This window comes from Ornithodoros turicata, unplaced genomic scaffold, assembly GCF_037126465.1.
Source record: "Ornithodoros turicata isolate Travis unplaced genomic scaffold, ASM3712646v1 ctg00000947.1, whole genome shotgun sequence".
Taxonomy (NCBI): Eukaryota; Metazoa; Arthropoda; class Arachnida; order Ixodida; family Argasidae; genus Ornithodoros; species Ornithodoros turicata.
Genome location: NW_026999423.1, coordinates 340,597 through 366,642, shown reverse-complemented (window position 1 = coordinate 366,642; position 26,046 = coordinate 340,597). Strand labels below are relative to the sequence as shown.

At 45.1% G+C, this 26,046-nt stretch overlaps 2 protein-coding genes and 1 non-coding gene across 3 annotated transcripts in view; 1 reads left to right on the top strand and 2 right to left on the bottom strand.

The window, feature by feature from the left end:
* LOC135375841 (uncharacterized) overlaps positions 1-23,053 on the bottom strand; it is a 60,819-nt gene extending 37,766 nt beyond the window's left edge. The window contains exons 1-6 of the mRNA XM_064608484.1: positions 22,326-23,053; positions 22,115-22,208; positions 21,223-21,324; positions 19,997-20,134; positions 19,468-19,569; positions 18,116-18,253 (exon numbers count right to left, since the gene is read on the bottom strand). Of these exons, the coding sequence (XP_064464554.1) occupies positions 18,116-18,253; positions 19,468-19,569; positions 19,997-20,134; positions 21,223-21,319 (475 nt within the window). The 5' untranslated portion in view covers positions 21,320-21,324; positions 22,115-22,208; positions 22,326-23,053. The remainder of the gene's footprint in view (positions 1-18,115; positions 18,254-19,467; positions 19,570-19,996; positions 20,135-21,222; positions 21,325-22,114; positions 22,209-22,325) is intronic.
* On the bottom strand, positions 289-14,923 carry LOC135375859 (uncharacterized). Its single transcript, XM_064608501.1, has 9 exons — positions 14,770-14,923; positions 14,239-14,319; positions 12,882-13,019; positions 12,288-12,389; positions 11,302-11,529; positions 9,870-9,971; positions 8,907-9,044; positions 466-5,587; positions 289-367 (listed from the first exon to the last, which is right to left on the bottom strand). Exons 1-9 carry the CDS (start codon positions 14,921-14,923, stop codon positions 289-291), a joined length of 6,144 nt encoding a protein of 2,047 aa, XP_064464571.1.
* On the top strand, positions 9,478-9,550 carry Trnat-ggu (transfer RNA threonine (anticodon GGU)). Its single transcript has one exon. It is a non-coding gene; the product is annotated as a tRNA-Thr (tRNA).
* Positions 23,054-26,046: the final 2,993 nt, after the last annotated feature.

Sequence of the window (26,046 nt, the reverse complement as noted above, 5' to 3'; positions counted from 1 at the left end):
TGTAATAGTTTCTTGCGTTCGTCGTCCTTAGCAGAAACATTTGTATGAGGAAGCAAGAGAGGAATATGATCCAAGTAACATGATCTCTTAGTCTCTCCTAGAGGCAGGTGTGGATTACTCTTTCCATAAGACCATGCAATGTCGTTGAGTGCTTCACGAAAACACACGTCGACTGCACTGACATCTGAGTGGAGAACCATCAGTTTCAGACAAGATGTCTTTCCCATACTGATATTGTCCGTACTAAATGGCAGCGGGGGAGTCGTCAATAAACTCGCAACGTCATAATCACAGGAATATGGCAATAATGTCACCAGCATTCCTATCATATAACGTTGTGCACAGGTTTTCGTTGGTGATTCGCCTACTGAATTACGACAGTGTATAAGAGAGTGAGGGATGAGGCATCTGAGAACATTCATTTTCCTTCCTTCAGCGGAAACAGCGCAGCACGCGGAACCCAACACGTCGCGCATATTAGAGAATGAGTGTGGAAGAAGGAAGTTCACGATATCAACGTCACCACTTTCACAGGCCAAGTGAAGAGGTGTCCTTCCATCGTCATCACGGGAACTCATTCTAGAGCGGAGTAATAACAACTTCACAACGTCCAAGTCTCCTTTAAAGGCGCACACATGCATGGGCGTTTTTCGATACACATTGATCACGTCCACTGATGTATAAAAAGGAATGAGAAGCTTCACCACATTTGTGTGTCCATTCCTCGCGCTCAAGTGCAATGCAGTGTTCTCTTTTTCATCTGTAAAGCACACGGATGAAGGGGAGAGGTGAATCTTAACAGCTTCCACATTACCTTCCTCTGCTTCTATGAACAACTTCGTATTGCCATCGGCGCCGACCATTTCCGCGTTGACATCGTGAATGTGGGGATCATCGGTGTTATTCATGTGCGACCATCCCCGATATAAGGTAACGATGTCCTCATTTTTTACTCCACGTTCTACATAATCCAGCTCACTGAGATTTAAATGCGGCAGTAACAGCTTCACGTAATTAATGAAATTTTCTTCTTCTATCACACGTAGCTTGTCCTTGGCCACATCATGTAGCAGTTTACGGCTACAAGGATCACCAGCGATGTCATCTAAATGGAGGAAGAGAAGTTTCAGACACAAAATTTCTTGTTGGAAGTCCCTGTCCATCCGCATAAACACATAGCTTCTGCTGATCCTCTGTGCACGCCTAGGACCACTGTGTCGCAAATAAGGCCATAGAGTTTCCATCAATTCCCTTCGACCGCCTCTCCCCCAGACGTACAACGGTGATGAGGCGAACGTTTCAGGTGAGTTTACGAGCGAGTGTGGGATGAGACACCTCATAACGTTGGAATCCGAACTCCACAGATATTCCCAACTTGTCCAAGAAACGTCTAAGCACGTTTCTCCTCTGTAGTTAACCATGTGCGCATTTGTGTGAGGTAGAAGAAGCATCACAGCTTGAAGGGAATGAGAGCCAGAAGCCACATGAAGCGTTGTGTTCAGTCTGATGTGATGTGTGTCATATGTTCGAGTGCGAAGGAGTAACAACTTCATGGCCTCCAAATCATCTCTCTTTGCACATATATCTATCGGAGTTTCTTCATGATAATCGAGAACATTCACTGAGGGATAAAGAGGAAGAAGTAGCTTCACAATCTCTGCATCTTCACTCAAGTGCAAAGGAGTTTGAAATTTTCTATTTCTATTGTTAACGGATAAATGTGCGAGGTAAATGTAAAACTGTGTTGTCTCCAGATTTCCTGCTTTCACACTAATGTGCAACATTGTGTTTCCATCCTGATCAAGAATTCCCATATCGCAGTAAGCAAGGAGCATTTTACAAACAACCCCAGACTTTGCGTAAAAAGGAACAGTTCTATTGTCATCGTCTCTGATATCATCGAGATCTTCAATTGCCTGAGGCTCTGCAGAACATCTCAAGCTTCGTTCCTTGCGTGATTCTAATTGGTCCATGGTGTCTCTGTCTAGAATTACGGTACTCTCTTTCGGGGACACATAGGTCAGATACACGTCTAAAACGCCTCGTAGGTCATGTCTCACAGCCGTGAATATTGCTCGTTCGAGAAAATGTCTCGTTTGCTCCAAGGTTTCACATGTGCGCAGATTTTCGGTAGAACGTCTCACTGCTTCCTCAGTGCATCGAGTGCATAACACGTCGAGTCTGTTTCTCACAGCCGAAGTCCCAGTCAACAAAAGGTCCATCCATGGGGAAAAAAGTTCCATGTACCCCAACGGTGACATATTAAACAAATCATTCTTGATTAGTTCACCATCCATCGGAAGCTTCTTCAATGTTGCTTCATCAGAATGCAGAGCTGCTACGTGCCATGGCGTCCTTTTGAGCTCATCCACTTCGAACATATCGTGTCTTTGGATAACGAGTTGCTCAAAATATGAAGCGTCGTTGTTTATTACAGCACAGTGAAGCGGATAGGACGAAGACGCCAGTTCATCGAACAACATCATTACAGCTTCATAGTCTCTTTTACCATACAATCCGACGACGTTTTCCCTAAAAGTGGATTCTTTTGTTCCTTTTGCCCTTTCCAACAGGTAGTGAGCTGCGAAAAATTCGGCAAAAGTCTTATGAACGAACTCGGGAATTCCTCCATCGTTAATTCTATTCACAAAACCTTCTTTGAAAGAATCCATGCCGGTGATTAAACTTCCTTCGGGATCTAACTGCTCTAATTCGTCTTCATTCAATAAATTCTTCAATATCTCCTGAGGAAATATACACTTCATAGCCAGGAGACCATGGTTTATGTAGAATGGAGACTTCGCGTCATGGTTGTCCCCTCGCACAGCACTTCGGGAGATGTCTTCCTTCACCTTCTCTTTTCGGTGCACAAGGTGCTTGTACTCGACAAACATCTTGTAGATGTGTACAGTGTATATACTGCTCCCACCGGAGATGTCAGCAACATTAAGACGTGAAGAGTAATCGTCCGACCTCGTAGTTTCCCTGCTCTCCATCTGAGCCATCATACGAAGTAGGAGAGGGGTTTCGAGGATTGTCTTGTCTTTCTTCTTCAGCTTCCCGTACACTTGCTCGAAGTTTTGCCAAAATGCGTCATTCTTGGTCGCCGGAGTTTCTCTTTGGGCCCAATATCTTGTGAGGAATTCATTCTGGTTCTCATCAGAAAAAGGAACTAGGTCATATGACACAGTGTGCAAGGTACCTTGTACATGGGGTTTAAACACAGGGTGAGTAAAAATGTACACCTTGTAAACTTTTTTGTTAGCTAGAAACTGTATAAGGTCGAGCACACACTTGCGACATTTCTCATTGACTTCATCGAAGCCATCCAACATGACTACGACCTGGAAAGGACTACCATTCTTCAAGCTTTCCTCGAACAAAGCGAACTCCAGACCACTTCTTTGTACTTGGCACAGATCCGCTAGATATTCCAGACTAGGCGACGCAGTTTTAACAGATGCCATTCTCTGAGGAAGGTGGACGTAGAGCACCCACCGCTTCTTCTCTTGAGCTTTTAACTGTGTACACAACCGACATGCCAACACACTCTTTCCCATACCAGGTGCTCCAGAGACGACAACGACCTTCTCGGGCACGTTCAGCAACGTCTCTGTAGTATAATCTTCACTCCCAGTCATTCGAAGGTGACTGAGAGGGCCATTTGATTTGGTCCACAAGAGTCCATTATGAGATTCGTTTAGCCTTACCAGGTGCACTACCTTCTCTCTGTATTTATCATTGTCTAGGAGAGCGTCGTAGTCACGTAACTCTTGAAGGACCACAAATTTTTCAAACTGCGTCAAATTTTCCTGATGTTTTGCTTCGTAGCCATCAGGTACAAGTTTTGCAGCACAATCATCCGGACACCCCAAAAGTGCGAAAGCCTCCTTGTCATCGTCCAGTCTGCACGCTTTCAGGTCAATTTGCACAGTCCTTGTAAACACTCGCTCCACATAACAGTCCTTGACAGAACCTTCAAGTTCATGAAGACGAGGTCCCAGGTCAATTGTCTTACATCGGCACAGGTTTAGGAAATCCGAAGTGTCTAAGCAGCGTAAGAAAGTACCAGTATGCATTACATTCTGGAATTTTGAAATATATTCGCCCTGAAGGCTTAACGAAGAATTTTTAAGCAATTCTTCTTTGCAGTCGCGCGTGACATTCTCGATGTCTGCTTCAACGTTATCGCGAACTTCATGTTTCCCAGCAAAGAATTTGTCTTTTGCCACTTGTTCCTTCAAGTACTCTTTGTCTCTGTCTTCGACAACCAAGATGACGTTTGTTCCAGTCACAGAGGATACTTCGCTGAGAAGTTCAATAATCTCTTGGACGTTTTCGTTTGGATAAACCGTTACAAGCACAAATCGACATTTGTAGTTCAGTAACACATGCGTCAGCGTAGGGCCCATTTGGTTTGCTTCGAAAAACAAGTATGGCTGCCCCGTGGATTGCACAGTGTTGTAAACCATTATTTCGAGGAGACTCAATTCTGGACCCGCAAGGACGAGAAGAGGCATATTTTGCAGGTCACGCAGGCCCAGCGGCTTCTCGAAATTGACTTTGAATTGGCCAACATGGGAAGCTTTTCCAAGTCTTATGTTCTCTTTTTCGATTTCCGTTGAATCTATGGACGGGATTCCATTCAGAATGTATCTCTGCATGTCTGGCATGACAGTGTCCTTGAAAAACTTTAGTAGTTTCGGTGCTTGAAGCTCCAGAATCCTATTTCCTTCGTCACATTCGGTCAGTATGTGAGGAATCCGTACAATTAGCTCTTCTTCCTCATTATTGTCGAAGGCTTTCTGGATAAGGAAATGCACATTATTTTTCCTTCCTTTAACGTCGTTCAGAATTTCTTGGTACTGACGTTCCTTCTCCTTATCGCCGCGGTTATATGGCTTTCCCTCATTCTTGTAAACTAAGGTCAGTGCCATGTGGGACAACTCATGAATGAGAGTTCCCCAAACTTCTCGCTTCTCTGTGCTGCCGCAGACATAAACCCTTTCTTCTTGATGATAGGTCAGACCGCGTGTGGAACACCCGCCGGATCCAGTAATCCTCTTAACGTTTTTAGCCACAGAGTCGAACACTATATCTAGGTGTGGTGCTGTTGCAACAACTTTCAGAATACTCTTGTTTACTTCATCACTGCAGAGCTGCTTAAACGTCTTCTCCAATCGTACACCGAAGTCATCACATCCGCTGGCGCTCCGGGATTTGCTTTTCAGATAGTCGATGTAAGAGTCCTCGTATTTGGTGGTGTAATATTGTTGCCGACGAATTTCAGCTCGTTCAACATGTGTGAGACCTTCGTAACACGATGAGTCTTCGTCGTCTTTGAGGGCGCATTCGCGCGAGATTAAGAGACCATGAATACGCAAAGCTTTCTCTTCGACTGCTTTGTAAAGAGCTGACTTATCTTTCACAGGGTCCAACCACAGTTTCAATACAGGCGCGGCATCCAGGCGCTTTCGAACACCAGCCTCATCTTTGGCCGCAATAGCTTCGTGCATTTCCTTCCTGACGTCTTTCCACTGTTGCGACCTTTCCATGTGGAGATGAAATTGAGCTGCCGGATCAGTTCCTGTAATTTTCATAAAGAAATTAGTAACCTAAACACATATTCATCGAAGTAAAAGAGACTGATCAAGTGTGGCATTTCGTCCGGATCGCGGCACTCGCTTTTATTGTATCATCACGTTGTCTGAAGGCTGACGCCCATGGAGGGTTTTTTGCAAGCTAAAACGCCTCTCGCGACAAACTCTGTCGCCCAGATACTCCCGCACGCCACCAGGGGAAAAATGTCGCCCTCAGCATGCTCCCAGTATAACACAAACACTGGGATCTCAGTGTGCACTGATGATATATCCAGAAATAGAACGACACGATGCTAAGGTAATCAATACATACTTAACGTGAATTTGTAGTTGGTCCTTAACGAGTCACTTATTTTGGGGTTGACTATTGCGCTTTTAATAAACTATACTACTGTGCTTGCGTACAAAACAGCGTTCCGAACTGAACTAAGCCACGTCAATGGGTACCATTTTTGTGGTCGTCACAGCGGCCGTCGCGAAGCATTGGTTTTGTTACGACGAGAATGAAGCAGACACATAGGAGAACGGGAAAGGCGCCATCGCATGCGAAAGTGGTTGGCATATCAGACGGTTGTGAAGTTGCATGCTTTAATGTTTCTTTCTTTACGTTTTTCTTTAATATACATATACAGTTGAACCTCTCAATAACGAACGTCGATTTAACGAAATCCTCTGTTTAACGAAAAATTTCCGTTGCACGAACGCATCCCTATAGACGCCAATGTATTTTTGCATTCGATTTAACGAAATACATTCGTTTGGTCACCTCTATTTAACGAAATCTCTGGGCTCTTCTGCGCGTGTCTTTCCCCTTCACCACGAAGAAAAGGAGGAGAAACCTTCCCTCTCTGTTGTCCTTACGCGAGTTTTCATTGGTTACTTCGGTTGTCACGTGCTGTAGGCACGAGCGTGCCGACATGTGCGTCTCCACCGCCGGTAATCGTTGCGCCGACGCTGTTTCGAAACCGGCGCGAGGGTCTCTTCGCACCTGTTTTTGGACAAGAAAACACGCATTGCTGACATCTCGCGAAGTCTAATTTGCTTGTGTTAATGAAGACGACAGTACGTTGCGGTTTTGTGCCTTTTCATTACTTGTTTTTGTTCGCGCCGCTGATGCTGACGGTGGTAAAATGGGCATGATGCCGCTGCCATTCAAGGTTCCATCGGCGCAGACGTCTACGTGACATGTACCCGTTTCTCGTTCTTTTCGGCGGTGTACGGTTGTTCTTTCCGGACGTCATGAGTGCAAGTGAACCAACCAAGAAACTTCGATACGCGATCGCGTAGGAGAAAGCAGTCGAGGTCATCCGGAGTTACGAAGGTTATGAATGCTCAGAACGATATTGTGCACAATTTACGCGTTACCTAGCGTTATGTAATGAATAAAGCTTGATATTTTGTGCCCTTCTTGCCTTAGTACCTGTTTTATGACAAATGACGTTTTGCGGTACGCGTGGCGCTGGTAGTCCGGCGGCCATCTTTGTTTAACTTGGCGTGTTCCATTTAACGAATATCTCGATTTAACGAAACAAAGAGCCAGCATTTACAAATTCGTTATATAGAGGTTCAACTGTATAAAAAAATATGTTCGCATTTAGCTGGGGCACGCTGTCTATATATATATATATATATATACAGGGTGTTCAAAATTAAGCTATCACGAGCGCTACGCAAACACAGCGTTGACAGGAAACCGGATAACTTTAAAGAATAACTTTACGCTACTTGTGTAAGAAACAGGGGTCGGATTCACAAAGAGCTCATGCGACGGAATCTGTCGTATCTCCGTCGGTGCTCCGTCGTGCGGGAAAGTTACGACGAAGTGTAAGACACCCTCAACACCCCTCCAAATTGTCTGCAAGAAAGGCAAAAGAAGCCATAAAAGCAGCAAAACTGGGTGCCACACACCGCTTACAAAACACCCTCACCCACCCCCTCCCTGAGACGAACATACTGGAAATATATTTGCTGTGTCATCGAACGCGTTTCGCCTGTGATTGCATGGCATCCAATATGGCTTGGCTACCGAAAGACCGAGAGCACGTGCAGTAACAAAACATTTGGGACGAAAAACTTCGCCTTCTTCTAATGGGACGACTCTTATTGGTGCGATTACAAATTTTCGTCATCGTTACCATAGCGAAAACATAGTCTCGCACCCTTTGGCTGTTTCTCTCCGAGGCGCACGTGACAGGAAGCGAGCAACTTTCTCTTCCTCGTCAAAGGGGGTACCCTCTCCACTACGATAGCTTTGTGAATCGCGATTACGACGCCGTCATACGCGCGTCGCAGGATACGACGTCTTAGCGCATCTTAGCGTAACTTACGATCGCGTTTGTGAATCCGACCCCAGGTGCTGCTAATTATGTAGCACCTGTTTCTTACTCAAGGAACAGAGAAAATAGCACCAGTTTCCGTTTGCTCGCCTATTTATAGAGTGATAATGAAAGCTTAATTTTGAACACCCTGTATTTTTTACAGACACATCGATAACCATCTATTAAGGATGATAGAGATATTTCGGCGTAATAAGCAGAGTAAGATCTGGTAAATACCAGCTAACGAAAAGACATCAAAGGTCGCATTCGAAGCAGCATTCTCTAATTGCAGTATAGTATTGTCTGTGAGTGGAGCTAACGAGTAGAACAGAGACAGGCGGTCTCCAAGCAGGCAGGTCGGACACTTCGTCATCACGATATATCCTTTCTTCATATTAAGCGACATAGCGCGCACATCTTACACTCCCTACATTGCATTGTGCGTGTAATAAAATAATAACCATTCAATACGGAATACAACTGCGTCCAGTATCCTATGAGACAGAGAGCACGAACCTCTTCAGGGCCCATTTAAATGAAAAAAAAAAAACAGAAAGAAAAAATATACGATAGGTATTATGGTGGTACATAAGTGTAAAGACAGCAGTGGATTGCTGATCTACGTATCTAAACGGGTCGCGAGACCTCGATAGACGTTCTTAGTTTGCATTGTGCACACAACATACTACCAAGCATGTAAATTGAGAAAAAAAAACAACTAAACTGCGTATTAGGATATAGGTGTGTCCATCATCGGGTCCATAGGGTTATTCGTTCGTTCAGTCTGCGTCGTTAGTCAGTACGACAGTAGGTGCATTGCGGAGATTCAAAAAAATAGTTGGTAAGCGTGTAAATTCTGAATCAAGGAAGAAAAATGTATCGACGTTCTCCGAGTCATTATGTTCCTCATTATGTTCCGCGCAGGAATGCCAAGGTGGAGTACACTAGGACCGAGTGCTGCGTCTCAGTTCAATGGTGCGTAGCTCACCTGGATGCCCTGTGCACTGTTCCAGTTCGTCCTTCAACCTCATCACGTGAAAAGGGAATTCGGCCATGCCAACAAGATCCATGAACTCCTGGAACTCTTCTTTCGTCGAGTCAGAAAGCTGCTGCACATTGTCTAAGCCTAGGGTCAAGTTCAACACTTAAGTTCAACACGTTCCAAGTCTCATGAAGACGATTTACTAAATGCGCTGTAGACCACACGAAGCGCTGCTCTACAAGCGAGAGAAATTGTCGTTTTGATTTATTTATTTATTGGTCATTAGTTAGAGGCCGGCTTAAGGGCATTACGTAACGGAGGTGGCACTGCCTACGCATGCACTTATAGGACTCTGAAAGGAGACAAATCATCAGTGTCAAACAACAAATACATACAAAGCCTCAAATTACCTAAGAAATTAACGATGAAAGATGAAAGTCACTGAAAAGGTTAGCCAGCTGTAGGACTCGAACCCACATCTTCTGGATTACCGAATGAGTGAAAGGAGGACGAGTGAGAGAGAGTGACTGGTTTGTCCCCTCAGACGACGCACCCTTGGAAGTCGCTGAGAAAGCGTGTTAGCTTAGCTCAATTGGTAGAGCCCTGGACCGGTAATCCAGAAGATGTGGGTTCGAGTCCTACAGCTGACTAACCTTTTCAGTGACTTTCATCTTTCAACATTCGAAGTCTCATGAAGACGATCTACTAAATGCACTATAGACCACGCAAGGCGCTGCTCTACAAGTGAGAGAAATTGTCCTTTTGATATATCTATTTAATTTCATTATTATTCGCGCCATTTCAAATCCGAGGCACTTGGCAGCAGTATACCACTGATCCACCGAGGCTGACTTCAGAAAAATCGTTCAGCGAGCATGCCAAAAAATATTTATCTTAGTCGTTAAAAAAACAACCGAAGTACCTGTGAGCTCGCTATATTTGGTGACACGAAGTCGCAATCTGGCTCACCTTTCTCGATGAACTTGTCGTAGTAGGCGAGGAGATCCGCTCGCTGAAGCAGTTCGTGAACTTCACGCTCCGACTCGTTTGAAGGAATGGACGTCATTACGGCTGCAAAGGAAGATCGGTGTAGGCGATACAGACACATACGTCCGGGCAATGAGATCTTAAATTTTCATTTAAGATAAGATAAAATCGACTTGCTAGCATAAAGGAATACGTAAGCTATACTGCACCAGGAAGAGGAATAATATGGGTAGAAGAGGATGTAACACTTGGTCCCCTGTTACGTGGTACATATTTAAGAGAAGGTTCTCCGATACGATGAGGACCTGTATACCGAGTTTCACAACAAAGGGTAAGAGACGCGTATTACATCGTTTGTGCGAATCTCGAAACGCAGCTGGCTCTGAAATGACGGAGGCACGTCAGTCAAGAGGGTTTGTGAGCCATCGTGCATATCTCTCGCGGCTGACGTCCACGTCCTTAAGGGAACCAGGCCTATAGCAACCTACGGCCATCGCGCTGTTCATTGACAACATAATAAAATCATAGGAGGGGCTGAGGATTTTTTTCCTCCTCTGATGTGAGAAATGGACGAGGAAACATGTGCGGCCACCGTCTTACTTACTTTATTACCTTCACTGAATTTCTTTTGCAAGCTCCAGAGAAGCACTCCGTCACAAAAGGACACAATTACTAATGCAGTTGGAGGTTTGAGACGTAGGACTGAATCTTCTTTGACACCTCACTACGGCCATCGGGTCTCAACACCTTTTCGCTCACGTATGAACCTGTTTTACCGTCCATCAAGGCGCTATCCCCTGCTCATAATAACTCCAAAGCAATACGCGCATAAGTTCCGAGGTATCTTATTGCTTCTCCCGAGTTTCTTGAGTCTGTATTGCTCCTCGCGAGCGACCCTACCGCTAGCACTGATGAGACACGTGCGTCTAGAAACTGCCATGCCCTACACTTGGTGCGTCCCTGGCGATGGAGATGTCCTGCGAATGATACACTACGGACGTGACGACCGGAAGTGAATGCTGCGTGGCGTCCTTCCCCCATTTCAATCCCAAATTCCCCTCCCGAGTTGAGAATCCTTGCTCAGGCACATGCCTTTACTAACCTGAACCTGTAAGTGCTCCGAAGGGTCCGTAACATCTTTTGTGGATTGTGGTTTGTTCGTGGAATAATTAGAGGCATCGCGGAGATTGAAGTAAAGGAAACTAAAAGCAACATACAACTGATTTCGAATGCCACATAACACCTTGCTACTATGTATATACTCAGCGTATGACCTGGGAATCAACGAATAACGCACGTACAACCGAATTCCCCTTGGCCAATATGGATCGCGTACGAATACTACCATGGAGTGCCAGGAGCATGTACACGATAAGTGAGTCGTTTTACCAGAACCCGGGATTTCTCCAATTACCTGCATGGCATGACCACTGTTTGAGTGCGTTCTTCAATCTTTTCACGTGAAGGGGCTTTCTGGCCATGCCTACGTGCTCGGCGAGTGTCTGGAACTCTTCGTCGGTTGAGTCACAAAGCTGCTGCACACTGTCTGCGCCTGAGAACAAATCCAATACCGAGGTTAAACATCCGTAACGTGTCCTCGGACACATTAGACACATCCCTAACACAGAAGGCCCTACCCGACCTGGAATACGAATTTTTGTCTTTGTCTCGCATTAAATAGTTTTATGATGACCTATACTATAGGGTTCGATAACCTCTGCAATCACAAAGACCCTCTTTTCAGTCTTTGTCGTTCTTTCTCTCCAGGGGATGCTGAAAACATTTAAACCCATTCTAAAATAAGTATTCTTCGATTACTTCTTAGAATGGCAAGAAACATCATACAAGGGAGAACGAAACGACAGGACTAAACGTTTCTTTTCGTGTTCCCTTCCATTGGCGATTTTAGAATTTCAACACAACCAGCCCATCACTCTAACATCTTCAGTCTTAGCTCAGCATGCCGAACTTATCAATCTGTCGAACGAGATTTATTTGTAATAATAATTCTAACTGGGTATAGAAAGCTTGCCGTTTTGATGGCTAGTTGCATTCCCACGGCTATGGTAAAAATATATGCAAAACACCCGGAGTCCCCGTTTTGCCTGGTGGAATTCACCCCCATGTCGCGCCCTCTGCCAATTAGCGAAGCGTGGAATTTTTGTGGCGCGCTCACACGGACCTACGAGCTGAAATTTGGCGCTCCTTCAGCGCAGGAAGAACTAGCTTTCAGGACAGCGTTAGATGACGGCTTAACTCTCTCTATCTTAACACTCTCCCCTATCTCATATTTCGCCTTTCACCACCACCGGCCCCACAGATATACACGCCTTTGCAAATGCAACAACCTGCCTGGATCCCGCTAGTATTCGATACACACAGACACACTTTTTGACTCACCTTGTTCGATGAACTTGTCGTGGTAGGAGAGAAGATCCGCTAGTCGAAGTAATTCGTGAAGTTCCTCTTCTGATTCGTCAGCCGCACTGGACGCTACCGCGACTGTAAAGCAATGTCGAGTGTTAAGCCATCGATCAACATCCACACAAAATCATAATTCATTGTAAGATTACGTGAAACTCCTGTCGCTATCTTCATTTAACGATGCTCAGAGATAAGACTACAGACTGATTGATGTCGCGACAGCGCGTGTGAGAATCGAGTCAGTTGTGTGTAGGTTGTCGGTACCTCTACCTCTCAATACTACATTTCTACGCAATCATGCATGCAGAATTCCGGTACCCCCAAAATGACCTGTGTGGTATATAAGTATGTGATCATCTGCTTCAATTTGAAATGTCTTCCATGCAATTAGATCGAACACGTATATTGCGGAGATTGCAGAAAATAGGTCGTCTAATGCTTGGCTTGTAATGCTGGATTTGTGAGCCAACAATTCCCGGTATTCAAGGTGCCATTATACACCGGTACCGAAAGCTTATACGGGATACACGCAAGATGGAGTCCTTTCTCCCAGTTTGGTTCTTCATTTACCTGACTGTCCTGTCCACTGGCCCAGTGCTTTCTTCAGTCTCTTGACGTGAAATGGCTTTCTGGCCATATCAACAAGGTCAATCACTTCCTGGAAATCCTCCGTCGTCGAGTCAAAAAGCTGCTGAACATTGTCCCCGCCTAGGGACAATTCCAAAAGGGTTAGGGTAAGGTTCCAAGGCACGTCACTCCATGCATTATAGAAGTACCACTAAAACACACTGATCGGGATTATGTGCGGCCACAGGTGGTGCAGCAGACGTTGAAAGGTGAGCGAACCTTACACTCTAAGGAAAAAAAAAGGAGTACTTTTACTCCTTTTGAGGACTAAATGCATTGTCACAAAAAGTAGTCTCTTTTGGGAGTAAATGAATGTCACAGAGTGGAGGCTGTATTTCACGCGCTGTTGTAAGAGTCCTAGGTACATAATTCGTGTGCATGCATGAAAATACCTTGAAGCAAGCCACCAAACCGTGACATATCGAGTTATATAGAATCTTGCGCCATATACATAGGGCACAATTTGCGAAGAAAAACGCGCTAACTGTTTCTTACTCTGTGTGGCTGCAAAATTGCTGCGGTGGCTGATTTATACAGCCTGATATGCCATCAAATTGAACAAGGGCACATATCTACATAGACTGTTGCATTCAGGAGAACATTCGCGAAGTTCAGTGACAATTTGCAGTCCTGGGGAGTAAATGTCGGGACTAAATGTCGGGTTATAGGGACTAAAACGGTGAGTAATTGCAGTCCAGGGGAGTAGAAGCTGCAATTACTCCCAGTTTCACTCCTTTTCTTCTTGGAGTGCAGGAATATCCCGAAGAGTTGCGTCAACCGCGATACATGACGGTGACCGCGCTATAAAATGAGACCAGCGTACAACGTTTTCTGGACGGAGAGACACCGAGGGTTCCGCGGTGGTGACGTCCCTTGAACCTTATGTTCAAGTCTAGAATTGGAGTTTTGGACCCCTGGACCTCCTGGACCTAGACCCCCGTCTGGTTTCGAGCACACTCAAGCGATACCGAAACTACCGTAGTGTGTCGCCACCAGGACCACCGGGGCCACCTGGAGTGGCTCCCAAGTCTCGGCTTCACCTCTCGGAGCAGTAGGGCTCCTCCTCTCTTTCCTTCCCCAATGCTTGTAAACAAGGCGTGACTCAAAATACGTATTGCGTGCTAAGCGGATTTGCTTTTCCTTAAATACAATCCGTATCTTTCTCTTCTCCAAACAGGCTTAATTGGTCGCAGGTACGCTCTGAATCATGCGGCCACCGTCCCTTGTCCGCACATGTACACGCACGACTAGCTTCCGTTAGTATTCCGTGTATGAATCGACACGGCCTATTCTGACTCACCTATCTCCATGAACTTGTCGTGGTAGGAGAGAAGATCCGCTCCTCCAAGTAGGCTGTGAAGCTCCCCTTCTGCTCCATCCGCTGGAGTGGACGTTGCTGCAACTGTCGTTTTTATTCTTAGATCGAGACGCACTTTTTCATTGTCGGAAACGACTGAAGGGCTAATGAGGCAGTAACGTAACTGTCGGTTGAGTAAGCTCTTTAGAGAGGAATGCAGCCGCTTGCAATTCTACCTAACTATCCTCCACTTCTGCCAAGTTATGCATATACGGAGAGCCGGGCGTTCCCACAAAGGCCTACGCGATCGTTGCTTCCATGTAGGAGCTTCGTGAACGCAATCAGAATCATTAGAAAGACTTGCGGAGATCGCAGAAAATAGCTCGTTAACTGATCTGCTTGTGAGGCCGGACTTTGAGGCCAAGTTCAACGAAACGCCGGCTTTCTGTACGGCCATTATATGTACTGCGCACGCATGCCAACACTTGGTACTTGAAGATCCAGCCCTTTCTTCAAATTTAGTTTTCGATTTACCTGGGCCTGGTTTCCACTCTGCCAGTGCTTTCTTGAACCTCTTGACGTGAGGTGGCTTTCTGGCCATATCTACCATGTTGATCAACTCCTCGAAATCTTGATCACTGGAGTCACGAAGCTGCTGCACATTGTCCCCACCTAAGGGCAAATCCATAAGTGAGGTTGGGGTGGACAGAATTAAAGACAAATTGAAAACAGTGTAAAGAATCCCAGTTGAACGCATGTCTTCAGAGGTCAGACCATCTCTGTTTGCGTGGATCATATCACGGTTCTATGGCACCCTAATTGATTCAATTACTAGCTATTTCACGAACAGGAACACTATATGTGGTTATCCTAACCTTATACAGCTATGCAGGGTTGGAGTTGCTTTTGGAACATGTTCTTTACACTGAGCAGCTAGATGAATCACGTGTTCTTGAAATACCACTTATACATCGTTACAGATTCGACATTTAGATACCTCTACTTTAACGAAGATATCTCCCTCTCCCACGAGACTATAGGAGACGACGAGAGATGGACAGATACAGGGGTGTGTGTCTTCAACGGCCTTCTTTTTCATCTACGTACCATTGTAGTGTTCTTTACTCTCGGCACACCGTAGATCGTATACCTGTTGACACCGTAAACGTATGCCGCTCACAGTTAACTTCCCTTTGGCTCGTTTTGCCCTATCGTCTTTCCAGAAAGTCGAACATTATTCAAATAACTCTTAGATGTAACAAGGCATACAGGCCTCGTATAAACATTCGCGCCATTTCAAATCCGAGGCATGTGGCCGCAATATACCACCGATCTACCGAGGCTGACTTCGGAAAAATTGTTAGGCGAATCATTCAGCGAGCATGTCGAAAAATATTCATCCTGATCGTTAAAAAAACAACCGAAGTACCTGCAAGCTCGCTATATTTGGTCACACGAAGTCGCATTCTGGCTCACCTTTCTCGATGAACTTGTCGTAGTAAGCGAGGAGATCCGCTCGGTGAAGCAGTTCGTGAACTTCACGCTCCGACTCGTTTAAAGGAATGGACGTCATTACGGCTGCAAAGGAAGTTCAGTGTAAGCGATATGTCTGAGTAGTAATATTTCAAATTTTCTGCTAAGATAAGATAAAATCGACTTGCTAGCGTAAAGGAATATGTAAGCTTTACTGGACCAGAAAGAGGAAGAACATAAGTAGAAGGGGATGTAACACTTGGCACCCTGTTTAGCATATTTAAGAGAAAGTATTTAAGAGAAGGTTCTCCAATACGATGAGGACCTGCATCCTGAGTTACACAACAAAGGGCAATAGACGCGTATTACATCGTTTGTGCGAATCTCGAAGCACAGCTAGCTAGGGAGATGTCCTGCAAATGATACACTACACAAGTGACGACCGGAAGTGAGTGCCGCGTGGCGTCCTTTCCCCATTTCAATCTCTAAATTTCCTCTCCCAAGTTCAGAATCCCTGTTGAGGCACATGCCTTTAATAACCTGAACCTGTACGTACTCCGAAGGGTCCGTAATGTTTTTTGTGGATCGCGGATTGTTCGTGAGAACGACTGGAATAATTAGAGGCATAACAGGCGGAGATTGAAGTAAGGGAAACGTAATGGCAAAATACAACTGATTTACAGTGCCAAGTAACACCTTGATACTATGTATATACTCAGCCTATGACCTGGGAATCAAAAAACACCCCACGTATACAACCGAATTCCCCTTGGCCAATACGGACCGTCGTGTATGAATGCTACCATGGAGTGCCAGTAGCATGTACACGAAAAGTGAGTCGTTTTACCAGAACCTGGGATTTCTCCAATTACCTGAATGGCCTGACCACTGTTTGAGTGCGCTCTTCAATCTTTTCACGTGAAGGGGCTTTCTGGCCATGCCTACGTGCTCGGTGAGTGTCTGGAACTCTTCGTCCGTTGAGTCACAAAGCTGCTGCACATTGTCTGCGCCTGAGAACAAATCCAATACCGAGGTTAAACATTTGTAACGTGTCCTCAGACACATTAGACACATCCCTAACGCAGCCCTACCCGACCTGGAATACGAATTTTTGCCTTTGTCTCGCATTAAATAGTTTCGTGATGACCTATACTATAGGGCTCGTTAACCTCTGCAATACCAATGACCCCATTTTCAGTCTTTTTTCATTCTTTCTCTCCAGGGGATGCAGCAAACATTGAAACCCATTCTAAAATAAGAATTCTTAAATGACTTCTAAGAATTGCAAGAAACAGCATACAAGGGAGCACGAAACAACAGGACTAAACATTTCTTTTCGTGTTCCCTTCCATTGGCGATTTTAAAATTTCAACACAACTGGCCCATCATTCTAACATCTTCTGTCTTAGCTCAGCATGCCGAAATTATCAATCTGTCAAACGAGATTTATTTGTAATAATAATTCTAACTGTATATAAAGCCCTTTTGATGGCCAATTGCATTCACACGGCTATGGTAAAAATATATGAAAAACATCCTGAGGCCCCATTTTGGCGTTCATCCGCCATGCCCCGCCCTCTGCCAATTAGCGAAGCGTGGAATTTTTGTGGCGCACTCATACGGACCAACGAGCTGAAATTTAGCGCTTCTTCAGTGCAGGAAGAAAACTAGCTTTCGAGACAGCGTTAGATGACGGCTTAACTCTCTCTATCTTAACACTCCCTTTTCTCTCATATTTCGCCTTTCACCACCACCGGCCCCACAGATACACACGCCTTTGCAAATGCAACAACCTGCCTGGATCCCGCTAGTATTCGGTACACACAGACACACTTTTTAACTCACCTTGCTCGATGAACTTGTCGTGGTAGGAGAGAAGATCCGCTCCTCGAAGTAATTCGTGAACTTCCCCTTCTGATTCGTCAGCCGCACTGGACGCTACCACGACTGTAAAGCAATGTCGACTGTTAAGCCATCGATCGACATCCACAGAAAATCATAATTAATTGTAAGATAATGTGAAACTCCTATCACTATCTTCATTTAACGATACTCAGAGATAAAACTACAGAGTGATTGATGTGGCGACAGCGCGTGTGAGAATCGAGTCAGTTGTGGGTACGTTGTCGGTACCTCTATCTCTCAATTCTACATTTCTATGCAATCATGCATGAGGAAGTCCGGTACCCCCAAATGGCCTATGTGATCATCTGCTTCAATTTGTAATGTTCTTCCATGCGAACATGGCAGAAAATAGGTCGTCATCTGCTTGGCTCGTAATATTGCATTTGTGAACCAACGAAGAAAGCCTTCCCGGCATTCAGGGTGCCATTATACACCGGTACCGAAAGCTTATACGGGATACACGAAGATGGAGTCCTTTCTACCCGTTTGGTTCTTCATTTACCTGACGGTCCTGTCCACTGGCCCAGTGCTTTCTTTAGTCTCTTGATGTGAAATGGCTTTGTAACCATATCAACAAGGCCAATCACTTCCTGGAAATCGCCCGCCGTCGAGTCAAAAAGCTGCTGAACATTGTCACCGCCTAGAGACAATTCCAAAAGGGTTAGGTTACGGTTCCAAGACACGTGACTCCATGCATTATAGAAGTACCACTAAAACACACTGATGGAGATTATGTGCGGATACAGGTGGTACAGCAGACGTTGAAAGGTGAGCGAACCCTACATTCTAAGGAAAAAAAGGAGCACTTTTACTTCTTTTGGGGACTAAATGCATTGCCACAAAAAGTAGTTCCTTTTGGGAGTAAATGAATGTCACAGAATGGAGACTGTGTTTCACGCGCTGTTGTAAGAGTCCCAGGTACATAATTCGTGCGCATGCATAATATTGCTTTGAAGCAAGCCGCCAAACCGTGACATATCGAGTTATACACAATCTTGCGCCATATACATAGGGCACAATTTGCGAAGAAAAACGCTCTAACTGTTTCTTACTCTGTGCGCCTGGAAAATTGCTGCGGTGGCTGAGTTATACAGCCTTATATGCCATCCAATTTAACAAGGGCACATATCTACATAGACTCTTGCATTCAGGAGAACATTCGCGAAGTTCAATGACAATTTGCAGTCCTGGGGAGTAAATGTCGGGACTAAATGTCGTGCCATAGGGACTAAAATGGGGAGTAATTGCAGTCCAGGGGAGTAGAAGCTGCAATTACTCCCAGTTTTACTCCTTTTTTCCTTGGAGTGTAGGAATATCACGAAGAGTTGCGTCAACCGCGATACGCGGTGCTGACCGCGCTATAAAATGAGACCAGCGTACAACGTTTTCTGGACGGAGAGACACCGAGGGTTCCGCGGTGGTGACGTCCCTTGAACCCTATGTTCAAGTCTAGAATTGGAGGTTTGGACCCCTGGACCTACCCCAGACCGACGCCCGGTTTCGAGCACACTCAAGCGACACCGAAACTACCCAAGTGTGTCGCTACCAGGACCACCGGGGCCACCTGGAGTGGCCCCAAATCTCGGCTTCACCTCTCGGAGCAGTAGGGCTCCTCCTCTCTTTCCTTCCCCAATGCTTGTAAACAAGGTGGGAGTCAAAATACGTATTGCGTGCTAAGCGGATTTTCGTTTCCTTAAATACAATCCGTACCTTTCTCTTCTCCAAATTAACTCTTAATTGGTCGCGGGTACGCTCTGAATCATGCGGCCACCGTCCCTTGTCCGCACATGTACACGCACGACTAGCTTCCGTTAGTATTCCGCGTACGCATCGACACGGCCTATTCTGACTCACCTATCTCCATGAACTTGTCGTGGTAGGAGAGAAGATCCGCTCCTCCAAGTAGCTTGTGAAGCTCCCCTTCTGCTCCATCCGCTGGGGTGGACGTTGCTGCAACTGTCGTTTTTATTCTTAGATTGAGACGCACTTTTGCATCGTCGGAAACGACTGAATGGCTAATGTGGCGGTAACGTAACTGTCGGTTGAGTAAGCTCTTTAGAGAGGAATGCAGCCGCTTGCAATTCTACCTAACTATCCTCCACTTCTGCCAAGTTATGCAGATACGGAGAGCCGGACGTTCCCACAAAGGCCTACGCGATCGTTGCTTCCATGTAGGAGATTCGTGCACGCAATTAGAATCATTAGAAAGACTTACTGAGATTGCAGAAAATAGCCCGTTAACTGATCTGCTTGTAAGGCCGGACTTTGAGGCCAAGTTCAACGAAACGCCGGCTTTCTGTACGGCCATTATGTACCGCACACGCGTGCCAACACGCGGTACATGAAGATCCAGCCCTTTCTCCAAATTTGGTTTTCGATTTACCTGTGTCTGGTTTCCACTCTGCCAGGGCTTTCTTGAACCTCTTGACGTGAGGTGGCTTTCTGGCCATATCTACCATGTTGATCAACTCCTGGAAATCGTGTCCGCTGGAGTCACGAAGCTGCTGCACATTGTCCCCGCCTAAGGGCAAATCCGTAAGTGAGGTTAGGGTGGACAGATTCCTTATCAAGACACGTGACTCCATGCGTTGTAGAGATACCAGTGTCATTGTTTGCAGCCTTCATCTTCGATATCAAAGATTTATTTATCTGGACCGGTGTTTTCTTTTTTTGTGGACGGAACAGTTGCCTTGTGTTTTGCCAATGCACTGACATGTGGATCCGTACTCCAAAGTGCATAGTATTGAGGTAATTGTGTATATATATTCCAACAGATTTTCCTCTGATTCCTAGTTTTTAGATCATGAGGCAACCATCGTTGTACTTGAGAATATGCAAAGAGTACTGGAAAGTAGCTGCTCTTAGTAATATAAAGTACTTGTTCTCAGGACTTGAGGCTTCTGTTGTAGGGTGTTTCACTTAACATGAAAAAAAAATCGTACGAAAAATATATTTCCCCAAATGTTAAAGGGATCAATGCTATTTATATCTGGGGATATTTTTTTCGGTACTTCTGAGGGTGTGCGAGTTTTTAAATCCCGTTTATTTAACATGTAAGCTGTTTTCGGGAGGGAAACTTCACCAAGGAAGCTATCAAGCGGTGAAGAAAATTACACCATCGATCTTATGCACGCGCTTCCGGACCCGACAACCCATTTAAGCCGGTGTTCGATTCCAATGTGAAAGTTGTCTTTGAAACATATTTCTGCAAACGAATTACGTCAATATAAACACATCCCTCAGTGTAGACAACCTTGGCACGCGATGTTTTGTACTGGGACCTTTGCCTCTTCGCGGTCGTAGAAAGGAAATAGGCGTTCTAATAACTTCGGGGTTTGCCTCGAAAGGGAACTCTGGTCAAGAAGTACCTTATCATTCGTCCTATACTGATTGTTACTCAACCTTCGCTAAACCCCATCGCACGGGACAGCGTATTTGGCTACAGTCTCAGAGGAGGACGTGAGCGACTCCTGCTCGCATGGTACAGAGTTTCGAACCCATGACCTCGGCAGCGGTCACTCCCGACCTGTTGGCGCTGCGTGGTTGACGGCGAAAGTGTCACGTCCCTGGATGACATGCCCGGTGATATGAAGTTCCGTTTTGGCTCACCTATCTCGATGAATTTGTCGTAGTAGGACGTAAGGACTGCTCGTTCAAGGAGTTTGTGGAGCTCCAGCGCTGATTTATGTATCCCAACGGTCGTCATCGTCTCTGTAAAGCAGGAGGGTTTTTCAGAGTGTGGTTCACACACGGGAAACATAGTGATTCAAAAGGTCGCCTATCTGAGGTAAAATGAGCGTTGCAAATGATGAAGCCGTCTGCAGTTAATCTATAGAAGCAAACGAGTCTTTATACTGCCTATACTGCGTTATTTACCCACTAGTGTGTTACACTGTATATTTACGTTTGTTATGTATCTCTCTTTCCATCAAGTTGTAAAAAAATAATAACCAAATGAAATTAAAGGTAATTGCGCGTGGAAAATTTGCACCGAGAATACCGCAACTAAACCAGCCGTGACATCACTGAAGACACCTTCGAAGAAGTGTTCGCGTCTACTTCCGGTAAGGTCACGAGTTTGCGAAAACCAATCAGCGTGGCCGAAGCTCTCACTTCCCAGATGGCAGGGATCGAAACGGTTGCTTGCAGAAGATGACGCGAATAAACATATTCCAACATCTGTTCACACTCAGAATATTATGTCGAACAACCAGTCACATAACCGAAGAAACTTGAAATAAACGATTTGCGAGTAACATATGCAACGAGTAAAATATTTTCCGCTTGGGTTCATAAAAAATAAAGAAAACTACTATATGAATGACGATCATCTGATGAGGCCTATTTACTTCACATGTGGAGTCTAGAAAGTCCCTTTAAGGAATCTGTTCTACGTTCAAAATGTTTATCTAGCCTGAAATTATACGGAACACATTCCAGCAAATGCGTTTGTTTGCGAATCGATCGTTTCTGGTAAGTGGGATACTCTGACGGGACTTACCTTATTGGGCGTTACAACCGTGTGCAAGAATGTGACCTCCCTGGGAGCCCTCGCTGTGATGGCACGTGTTGACGGGTGGTTGAACGAGTACTTGCTACGGTAAAAAAAGAAAACGTAAATCAATGCGGGCTATAGTCCCCGTCAACTATGTTATCTGGCTGAATGCAATACCACACAATGGAGCGTATAATAGTATTCGAGTCTTACAAACCTTTTTCTTCAGTACTTCTTTCAAGCACCAGATAGATCACGTGTCAGTCTTTGTACCCTTCGCTCATCGTGCCCTGGCTCCGCCGAACACTTCAGTTACGATCGTCGTCGATGTTCCCACGCCGGACCCATGGCCCACCTGCAATGTGCCATGTGACTTACGAGACATTCTCATGGTGATCTTGCATGGTGTGGTCACAAGTGTGGTGTAAACTGTGTTGTCTCACATTCCATACAGGGCTTGCTGCATGCTTTCTAACAACGATTGGCGTTCATAAATCCATGCTCGTCACTGCGTTGTGTTGAAGATCGCCTCCACAACGTATTCATAAAGTGTCCGTAGTCTGACTTTTAAATGGCATGTCAGTAATGTCATTCAGGGTTAGTTTCACCTACAGCAGGGCCCTACCGGTTTAACATAACAAAAAAAAAAATTATTTTCTGTCGAATAGAGGACCATCAACGGGAGCTATAGGTTTCAAAACTGCACAAATATAAAAATGTGTATTATAATATGTATCAATTAAGCTAGAAGGGGAAAAGATTATATATTACAACGTCTATGTGCCCTATGTGAGCTAGTCACATCACGGTGACTAGGAAAGAGATAATTATCTCTTTCCTAGGCTCGAGAGGGTACTTCACGTGATGCCTTCATGGGTTCTTATCGTCTTATCAGTTGTTTTTCTGCCTGCGGACCACCCAAGGTGACCTTTCCTAGCGAGGACATCATTAAATTTGCACTTTATATAACAAACTATGAGCAAAAGTCGCCAGCAATTGTTCAGAAAGACACCACCAGACACGAGAAGGGATGACAAGTGAGATTGTTCCCCACTGCGAATGCAACAAATCGTGTTGAGACGACATGGTGACAATGATGGGCGAAGTACGCAGTTATTTAGGGATGGTAGCATTAATGACGAGCGTTCCAATTAACCCCAACACAACCACCGAGAAAGGAAGAAAAAGGCAGACGGCACAAATAGGTGGGAATTCTGAGCGACCATCGGTGAGAGTGACGCTTTATATTAATCGAAGGAGAAGCAAGGACGCGCTTCGGTGATGCTTAGGGAATTTAACGAACCACCTTTCCGGATGCAGCGTACGTTATTTACTGTGACGATACAGATTAATAGATAATGAGTCGCAGAGGAGTAGCAGGATACGCAAAGACAGACGCAAGAAAATCCCGCTTCTAAAAATACGCTAATACAGTTCATAAAAAACAATTTACAAACACAGTGAGAACAGTAAAAATAATCGCAACCACACATTCAAACGCTATAACGCAACATAAATAACAGTGAAAAATATTCGCATTGGGGATCTCACCTTACACTGGACTTCCAGTGATGTTCAGTTGAAGAGATGGAGATCCATCGATCACCTGGCGGAGTCTGAAGCGACGCATATGGGAAGCCTGCTTACGTGGAAGGCTGATAAGGCGTTATCTTTCACCGCGCCTTTGTTTGTCGTGTGAGTAAGTGTCGCCTCCTGGTGTGGGAATGTGGGTTTAGAGTAAGACTGAAGGAATAGAGTTACACCACTAAGTGCAAGAAGCACGTAAATCATAAATCGTCGCTTAACTGGTAGGGTAGTATAATGTAGAAGTATGACATAGTTTACTATTGTTGTGTGATAACAGTCAAAGTTAGCACCGGCATGTGATGTTGCCCCCCCCCCCCCCCCCACGCGCAGAAGATAGATAAGCTGCCTGTTTTGCTGTGTGCGCGTCTTTTGTTGACGGTGCTTCACTCATGCTGCTGCCGGGTCGAGCGCTCGGTATGAGCAGAATAAAAGTATGTTCTGCTGCTACTCACCGTCTCGTGGATTAGACACAACATATTGGCGACGAGCTGGACGTACGATCAACCATCTCCGGAAAGAAATCTCACGGCAGTACAGTAACAACTTCGAGGGATAAGGCAACACGCATTGCTCAAGTAGGTTCCCTGAAGTCTTTTGATGAGTCTACTAGTGACTGGACGGCGTATGAAGAAAGACTTCAGTCCTATTTGAATGTCAACCGCATTGAGGATGACAACAAGGTCGACGCCGTCGTTAGTATTATCGGGCAAAAAACATACGCACTTTTGAAGTCTCTCACAAGCCCGGACGCTCCTTCGAAAAAGAAGTTTAAAGAGATACTGCGGGAGCACTACACCCCGAAGCCTTCTGTCATTGGTGAACGAGCGAAATTCCACAGACGTACTCAGCTAGACGGCGAAAGCATTAAGGATTTTGCTGCAGCATTACGGAAGCTTGCTGAAACTTGTAATTTCGGCACATTTTTGGACGAGTCCCTTTGGGACAGGTTTGTTTGTGGGCTACAGCGTGTGCAAATTGAAAGGGTTTTATTTACGGAAGACAAAAACCTAACATTTCAGAAGGCAATTGATAAGGCGCAAGCATTAGAAAGCGCGGCCCGTAATGCCACAGCTACGCATGCCAAAGAAGATAGTACGGAAGGGCTGCTTCAGATGAAAGAATCTAATCGAATGGTGTTCAAGGTGCGCATCCACAAAGCACGCATCGCAAGCGTGCCCGTTCTTATCGGCAGTCTGTTTCCATTGTAAGAAGACAGGCCATATCTCACGAGCTTGTAGGTTGAGGACGAGTACTAGCCCACCATAGCTTCTAGTACGCTTCTATTAATGACAAAGTAGCTTCAAGTGTCACTTAGAAGGAGCCTTTACTGTTCACTTGGAGGCAAAAGCAATGTGGGGCTCTGTCAATGGAAATGACATCGGAATCTTCACTGTTGACTGACTGACATGACGCGCTTAAATCTACATGTGTGCTGCGCTGTGTGTTGTGTCGTCCTTTGGTTGTTTCCCGGCACGTTTTTTTTTAAATCGCTTTCAACGTATAAATCTACATACTCCTCGTTGTCATTATTGATGAAATATTTTGTTCAGTGCTAACATACTGATCCAGGATATTCTGTGACGAGCAACAATTGGGGAAGCACCTGGAACAGAACAACCTCAAGGAACAGGACACAGACACCCATGCACAAGCAAGTGTGAAAAACGAGGCTTCATCTTCAAAAAACAGTGAGTTCTATGTAGCCGTGTGATGTCTCCTGCGGATATAATTAAATGTTGCAACGTGTGTTCTAATTTTTGAAAGCTAGTTTTCAAAACTACAACGAAGCCTTAATACATGTACCCTTGAAAGGAAAGCTATCAGGATTGGGTTTCTTTGTGTGAATATATAAGGGAAAAGATCTGCATCAACAGTAAGGTGTGCATGCTAACGTGTTCTCAAGTGTTTTAGTTTTTATACTCTGCGTAAAAACGTCCGCATAACCGACAGAAAAGAACCTCGATTCTCTGAAAACAATTTGAAGAACTGTCCACATAGGGCAAGGAAGGTGGTATTGTCTCGGCAACATCACCTTCATGGAAGACCTTGACGACCCTCGTGTAGGTGTTTGCCAGGCTGTCTTCCCCTATAGCCACCAATCGCAGTATTCTAGTATTCCTAAATTAGTACTACACAATCCACAGTACCTCTCCAAGCACACACGGTCGCAAGCTCATGAAAATACTTTTTTTTAAAACACTCATTACGAGCTAAACAGTAGACAACAGACATGATATGTGATTATGGAACCAGCAGATGAGGTGGATAGCATCCGGGGGAATTTAACGGAATGTTTTTCGTTTCCCTTACTGCCTCCGTTTCAGTTTCCTTTACAACTAGGGATGGGCCAA